At 33.2% G+C, this 7607-nt stretch overlaps 1 protein-coding gene across 1 annotated transcript; it reads left to right on the top strand.

Moving 5' to 3' along the window:
• Positions 1 to 2288: 2288 nt before the first annotated feature.
• LOC120151885 (cold-responsive protein kinase 1-like) lies at positions 2289 to 6044 on the top strand. Its single transcript, XM_039164196.1, has 6 exons — positions 2289 to 2392; positions 2572 to 2684; positions 4159 to 4369; positions 4458 to 4695; positions 5338 to 5488; positions 5583 to 6044. The coding sequence occupies exons 1-6, from the start codon at positions 2317 to 2319 to the stop codon at positions 5904 to 5906; spliced, it is 1113 nt and encodes a 370-aa protein (XP_039020127.1). The 5' UTR covers positions 2289 to 2316; the 3' UTR covers positions 5907 to 6044.
• Positions 6045 to 7607: the final 1563 nt, after the last annotated feature.

Genomic DNA, 7607 nt, shown 5'->3' with positions numbered 1-7607 from the left:
TACTTATAGGCTAAAGTAAGGGATAAAAACGTCCAAGCATAAATTAGAAATAAATCTTATTTAAAGTTCTGAATTTAATATATGTTGTAAATGTAGTAATTAAACAAATGAACTAGGCCCCAAAGCAATATAGATTTGTGGTTTAATTTTCAGGAGTTTGTAACGGTTGTAATTACTTTTGTAACTCTTGTAATTAACATAATAAACAACTCATTATTTGCTTTGAACATAGCTGAAAAATCATCCATTCATCCAAACGTTTACAGATTTAAATTCCAAAAATCATCTGTTATGATTTTAATTAATCAAAAATCAAACGGTAGCTAATTAATTAGTTGTTACCCTCTAAAGTTTTAAATTGAACATACCATTGTGCAACCTATAAATATCATAGAAAAATTATTTCACATCCTCGAGCTACGAGCCATGACCTCGACCTTGACCTCGAGCACGAGCATGTGACGAGACCGATGGTAACTGCGGCGCACGAGATGATTCCTTGTTCTCCAACACTAAAAACGGGAGAGAATAACGAACACTGTAAATACCCAAGCAAGCCAGTGGAATTTCCCACTCAATGTGAGATAGTGTTTTTACGCATTACGAACATCTTTATTTTTGGGCAATCTTTAAGAGCATGCATCAGAGTTTCAGTCTCAATACCACACATTGGGCATGTCCCCTCTGAAATTTTTGCGTTCTTCATTTCCCCCCCGTCGGGAGTGCCTCACGGCTCACTCTCCACCCAAATATTTGAATTTTTAGTCAGGTAGGTAGCTTGCTGAGAGTTTCCAAAATTTTCCTTGTTCAACAGGGGTACCCTTCTTCAAGAGAAGTCAGTTATACCCAGACTTTGCTGAATAGCAACCGGTGTTATGATGACTCCAAATCATCTTGTCCTCATGGGTTGGAGCGATAAGAGTTGAGAGGACTTTGTTGGCGTCTTCATGGGTGAGAATATGTTGAATCTTATTCACATCCCACTTTGAAGAATTAGGGATCATGAAATCAACACATTTGAAGGGTGCATCAACGTTGTCTCAGTAGGTGCATGACCAACTAACTCTTTTATCATATACCCTAATTTGTCCTTTTGTGTTTGTATGTACATATTTCGCTTTACTTTACCTGATAATAATTTAATGATTTTTTAATATTTATTTATGAAACATTAGAAGTACTCTTAAAACGCGTGGAGATGTTAATACAACAACAAATGATGATTATTAAATAATAGGGTAAATTATATGTTTAGTATCTAAACTATCAATTTTGGTCCATTAAACTTAAATTTTCAATTTTTCAAAATCATACCTAAAATTTAGTTATTGTTTCATTTTAATACTCACGTTAAGTTTTGAAAAAAAAAACTAAAAGTTAACGTACTAAAACAAACTAAAATTGATGTTTATGTACTAAACATATCAAGTTTTTAACAGCGGATACTAAAATAATACAAAAGTTAAACGTTAGATATACTTTTAAAAGATTAAAAGTTTAGATGTTAAAACTAATAAAACTGATAGTTTAGATATTAAATACGTAGTTTATCCTAACTACGGGCGGATGTGATAAAAATATTAATTAACTTTTACAAGCGGTATTAAAATAATAATAAATATTATATTAATTTACTTTTAAATTTTATCATAAAGATATTTATCATATTTCAATTATGTTTGTAAAAAATATTTGCATTATTTATGTATCAAATAATTATTTAAATATTAATGTCTTAATCCATTATTATACTTCTTTGAAATCAAGTGTATTCTGATCCTATGGGGAAAAATATAATTATGAAAATTACATAATAGAAGTTTAACCGCTAAATAGGAAGAAAAGTACGTGTTGAAGAGATTAGAGATGGAAACGACCGAGTGGGAACATAAGAATTTTGCATAAACCAAAATGTATTGCCATTTCTCAATTCTCCTTATACCTAATCAAACTATCCCCATTTCTGACTTAAATTTTGCGGATTCAGATTCTCATTTTCTCTATTTCAAGCTCTGCAACCTTCTCCAGTCTCAAACTTAGGTAATTCTTGTTCTTTATTTTTTTGGATGTTTGACTTCAGCGATAAGGTGACGATGAGCTGTTTGTTGAGATATTTATTTTGGATTTAGTTTGATTAATCAGTTAAACCTCTTTTAATGTTAACTGCTTTTTTTATGATTTGGTCTTGAACATTGAGGCAGTGTGAGATTCGTAATTACTGAATTCATTGTATTTTTATGATTTTTTTCCAAGTATAGGTGTAAATTATGTGAACTGGGAGAGGTTGGTTAGAGTTGAGATATTGCAGAGAAAGACATGAGTTACTGTTGTTTCGGTAGATCAGTTGTCCAGCGTACACGGAGCACCGCTCCGGCCACCGGCGGTATAGACGGTGAGGATTCTCTTTAGACTTCTTAAAGTATTTTCGTTTAGAATTTTTCTTTTTTTGAATTTTAGAATTTTAGAGTTATTAGATTTTGATTTACTGCTTGTTCAAGAATTGTATTTCGGTTTGTTCTGTATTTTTTAAAACGTTATTATTGTTTTTAAAATGTTTAATAAAAATTGCAGAGCAATTGCTTCGGAGAGTCGATCATTTCTCATACAATCAATTAAGATCAGCCACAGATGATTTTCACTCAAGCAATAAAATAGGACGTGGAGGTTTCGGAACCGTTTACAAGGTGCTTTAAATTTACTTATGTTTATTAGTTTTTCTAATCAAATTATGCAGACTTAAATCTAAATTAACTCGTTAATTGATCAGTGAAAAGTTGAGAACTTCGATGCTGGGATGTTTCGGAGAAACTATTTTATCTTTGCCATTCCGAGTTCTTATTTTTCTTTAAGGCAGTGTTTGGTTCACGTCATATTAGATTACCGGGGAATGGAATGTCATTCTCTCGTTTGGTTGACCAGTAATCATATTCCTCGGTAATCTTTTATTTCCAACAGTGGTATTTTGGGGTATATTACCGAGAATGTGAATACCCTATTCTCTTAGGTATTGTTGGATTACCAGCGTTTTGGACTAAAATACCCTTAAATTTTTTTCTTCAAAAATATTCTTATTCTGTCGTTGAATAAAAAGAATTCTACAAATGTGAAATTATAAATTTATCCTTAAACTGTTTTAGATTTACAAAAAAAATCCATAATTAGAATTTTATATGAAGTTCAGAGTTAAATTTTTTTTACCTTTTCATTAAACCTATTTATCTTTTCAATTATGTAAAAAAATTATATAAATTTTATGAATTTAAAATTTTTAAAGAAAATATATAAATTAATTATAGTAATATTATATTAGAATCCAATTTGTTAAAAAACAAATATATAATAAGGACAATTTGGTAAAATATATATTCCAATAATCTTTTATTCCTTTAACCAAACACTGTAATCTTACATTCCTACTAAACGAACCAAACACAAAATACAACATTCTTAGTAATCTTATTCCTGCCGATAATCATATTTTCACTAGTAATCTTACATTCTGTGAACTAAACGCACTCTAAGTATTTATGTTAGATGTATATCATGACGAGGGTATGAGATATAATCCTCCAATTACCTTTCAAATGCATAGAAAACTCAAAAAGAAATGCAATGAATATACCTGAATTGGATACATACCGGTACCTGAAACTCACACCGAGTTTGAGGAATATAGGTTTTAACTATGCATATTTTTCCTTACAGTTTTATTTTTTCTTATGTTATTGGAGGACCTTTTTATCAAGTTGACTGCTGTGCACAATCTGAGGGATATCAGCAAATCCATTAGTACTGCTTAAAGTTGATTTGATAATATTAGTACTGCTTCTAATTTCTATTGATTTGAATCCAAGTTCATCAATGCTATGTTTTGGCTTAGAACTGATTTCATAAAAGATTGAGAACATTAGAGAACCAAAAACAAGGACTTGTTTACAGAAATTTAGCTTTCTGTTGAAACCTTTTTTTTTTGATAAATACTTTCTGTTGCAACCTTCAATGGTGGCAGACTTAAACTAGAGGCTATCTAGACCTAGAGGGTCAGGAATCTATATAAGCTCGAATGCAACTTCCTAAAATTGATTCCTTCGATAGGACATTCTAGCATTCACTTGTAAGTCAAACTTGGTGTGTGACTAATTATATATATGTTGCTAGGGAATACGAAAAGATGGAACTGAAATTGCCGTGAAGACACTTGCTGCCCAATCAAAACAGGGAGCTCGTGAATTTTTGACAGAGATCAATATTATATCAAATGTCAAGCATCCAAACCTTGTAGAGCTGATCGGATGTTGTATTCAAGGAGCGAACCGGATATTGGTCTATGAATATGTTGAAAATAAGAGTCTTGATAAAGTTTTATTAGGTAAGATGGTCTGAAGCTTGTGTTTCAATGGTGGCCAATAACATTGAGGAAGACTTAATTATCATTTTTGAATTCCTTGGTTTTTCAGATCAAAGGAGTACAAATATCAAATTGGATTGGAGGAAGAGATCAGCTATTTGTATAGGTATTGCTAGGGGTCTTGCTTTCCTTCATGAAGAACTTGTTCCCCATATTGTTCATAGAGACATCAAATCTAGTAACATACTTCTCGACAAAGACTTTAACCCTAAAATTGGAGATTTTGGGTTGGCGAAACTTTTTCCAGATAATATCACTCATATTAGTACCAGAATAGCGGGAACAACGTAAGTCACTGCTTCTTTATCTGCTCTTCTTCTACGTTAGATTATTTTTCTGCTCTGTTTTCCTTTTAGGCTTTTTGTATTGTTATCCAGTATTTGACTTCTTCGAGAAGTCATTCTCTACATAGAATATAAAGATCCCAACCACCTTAGCATTGCCTTTGAAATCGAAGATGCTTTCATAGATTCACGTTTAATTTTCACACTTTGACTGCCCAAGAAGGAAATGTAATCTGTATAATCAGCATTACCTACATGGGAACAAATCCTTGCTTAATGTTGGAACAAAAAATGGATTTGGGTAGCATTTGTATTTGCTTTCTATTCTATACCTTCTTTAATGAGCATATCATAGCTGAACTCGAACCAGATATCAAACAAGATAAATGGCATAGCAAGTAGTAGGGAAAGAACTTAGTACATGCTTTATCCAAAGCTTATCCATTATCCTATTTCCCTTATGGGTTTGGACTAAGTTTCCATAGTATGGATAATCAGCATTTCAGCCTCTGAATCTGTGAAAAAAATGGCCGGATCTCTCGGGTTTTTTTTTTTTCTGAATGAAACCTAAATCTCTAAAATAAAATTTGTATAACGATGAAAAGGGAATGATAATGACTTATGCTTTTACATCATTCTGTGCAGTGGTTATCTGGCCCCGGAATATGCTTTGGGTGGTCAGTTAACCATGAAGGCTGATGTTTATAGCTTTGGTGTCCTTGTACTCGAAATCATTAGTGGCCGAAGCAGCTCAAAGACCGACTGGGGAGGCACGGGGATGCTACTCTTGGAATGGGTACGCATTTATTTTTGTTTACAATATTTCTGTAGTTTTACCTATGTATCATTCTTCAACGTATTCAACATATTATTATTGTTTGCTTTGATAGGCATGGCAGCTCCATGAAGAAGGCAAGCTCCTCGAGCTCGTGGATCCTGAGCTTGGAGAATTCCCGGAGGAAGAAGTCCTTAGGTACATGAAAGTAGCCTTTTTCTGCACGCAAGCAGCAGCCAATCGAAGGCCTTTAATGAGCCAGGTTATTAAAATGCTGGGACGGAATGTTCGGCTGAACGATAAAGAACTTATGGCACCAGGATTCTTTCAAGATGGAGTGGCATCTTCGAGTAAGAAGTCGATCGAATCGTCTGCCACATCAACCAGCAATCAGATGAGTTCTGTTCCTGTCACTATCACTGATGTTACCTCCAGGTGAACATCCTAGAGTTCATTTTCATTTTCTTTTTACTGGCTATGCAGCCTTGAAAGCGTAGCAATAGGGCATGGAGTTGTAGAGCTCGTTTTTTTATATAGGAAAATGAGGCTGAAAGACTGATGTTGGCGCAGTATATCCCGTTAGTTTTAGTTATTAGTTTTGCAAATTTTCTTGTTATATTTTGTTAATGATTATTATTAAAATTAATGCAAACTAAATAAAATCTTACTTAAAAATGTGTTTGTAATAATTAAATTCTCATTGTCGGAACCATCTTTCGGGTGGGCCCTGAATTGGGCTTCGACGTGAATAATTGGGTTAGAGTCGCCACCGACCACTTTAAAACGAATTTAGGTGGGTCAGACACCATCTTACCTGATCTGCGTTGTACCAGAAACGTGTCGGGTTCAGGAGTCGGTTACGGTCAAGGAAGGATTAGCACCCTTGAACCGTCCTTTCGGTACCAATTAATTTGTCGGTTGTCTTAGTCGCGAAGATTAAAAAATTAAATTAAAATTCAAAGATCTGATTCAAATTACTTACATTTGATTGGCTGAAATTTTTCTAAAAAAATCTAAAATGTTAGATACAAAATAATAATAATAAATATTAAATAAATCAAAGAGGAAAAAAAGAAAAAAGAAATAATAAATCAAAAGGAAAAAAAGTAAAAAAAGGAAAAAAAAAGTAAAAAAATTAAAGAGAAGAAAAAAACAAAATATAATTTAATGAAAAGAATAATAAAAAAAATAAGTTAAATATTGGAAAGAAATCAAAATGAAAAAACGTTAAGAAAAAAAATAAATATTAACAAAGAAATCGAAAAATAAGTAAAAAGGATCAAAACGTAAAATTTTAATAAACTGTGGCTGAATCAAAAAAAAGGAAAAAAGAATAGTGGCTAAATTGAAACATGCAAAAAATACCTAGGCCATTTTGAATAAAACATGAATTAGGGACCATAATGCAAAAATAATAAATTCAAAGTCCAAATTAAGATACTAAAAATTGAATTTAGTGACCAAAATGTGAAGAACGAAAATTACAGGGACCATTTACAGAATTCACCCATATGTGAAATTATAGCCAGATCCCTCCCCAAAACTACGTCATTTTGGGGAGGGTATAAATACCCCCATTAGGACCAAATCCTCTCATTCTTTCTCATTTCTTCATTCTCATCTTCTCTCTAAAATGAGAGAAACCAAACTCCTCTCGCCTCTCTCTAAAATATTCCACTGAAGGGAGCCCGACCTCCGTCAAACGCCGCCGACGACGGCCGAAAAAACTCAAAACACCCCAAAACACCCACCTTGAGCCCATAAAGCCAAAATTAAACCCCAAATCCGCTAAAAACCCCCCAAACGCCGTAGATCTACAAAGTTTCGATATTTACCCTTTTTGTTGGTGACGCTTAATTTCCTGGCAAGTTCCTCTCGGTTCCGATGTGTGCTGGTTTATTTACTGCTTTTGGGTCTCGAATGGCTTTGTTGATATATTTGCTTGCGTGTTTCTTGTTTCGATAATTGGTTGGTCGTTGTGTTTGGCTTTCTGTTTTTCGATGTTGGCTGATGTATATGGGTTTTGTTGTTTTGCTTGATGGTTTTCCCTCGGTTTACTATGTTTATGCTTCGGTGATTTTCATCAATTTGGTTTTCTGTTCCCCCTCCGGCCGTCGTTGATACCTTGATATTTATAGGC

This window comes from Hibiscus syriacus, unplaced genomic scaffold (assembly GCF_006381635.1).
Source record: "Hibiscus syriacus cultivar Baekdansim isolate YM2019G1 unplaced genomic scaffold, ASM638163v2 tig00111070_pilon, whole genome shotgun sequence".
NCBI classification, from domain to species: domain Eukaryota; kingdom Viridiplantae; phylum Streptophyta; class Magnoliopsida; order Malvales; family Malvaceae; genus Hibiscus; species Hibiscus syriacus.
The sequence above is the reverse complement of the archived record's forward strand: the minus strand, read 5'-3'. Positions and strand labels throughout refer to the sequence as shown.

What these genes read in the sequence shown, in the direction of transcription:
- LOC120151885 (XM_039164196.1), top strand. Translation starts at nt 2,317, where the DNA reads ATGAGTTACTGTTGTTTCGGTAGATCAGTTGTCCAGCGTACACGGAGC. An exon ending in GTTTCGGAACCGTTTACAAG is followed by an intron (nt 2,685 to 4,158) that starts GTGCTTTAAATT and finishes ATATGTTGCTAG; the next exon opens with GGAATACGAAAAGATGGAAC. An exon ending in GGATGCTACTCTTGGAATGG is followed by an intron (nt 5,489 to 5,582) that starts GTACGCATTTAT and finishes TTGCTTTGATAG; the next exon opens with GCATGGCAGCTCCATGAAGA.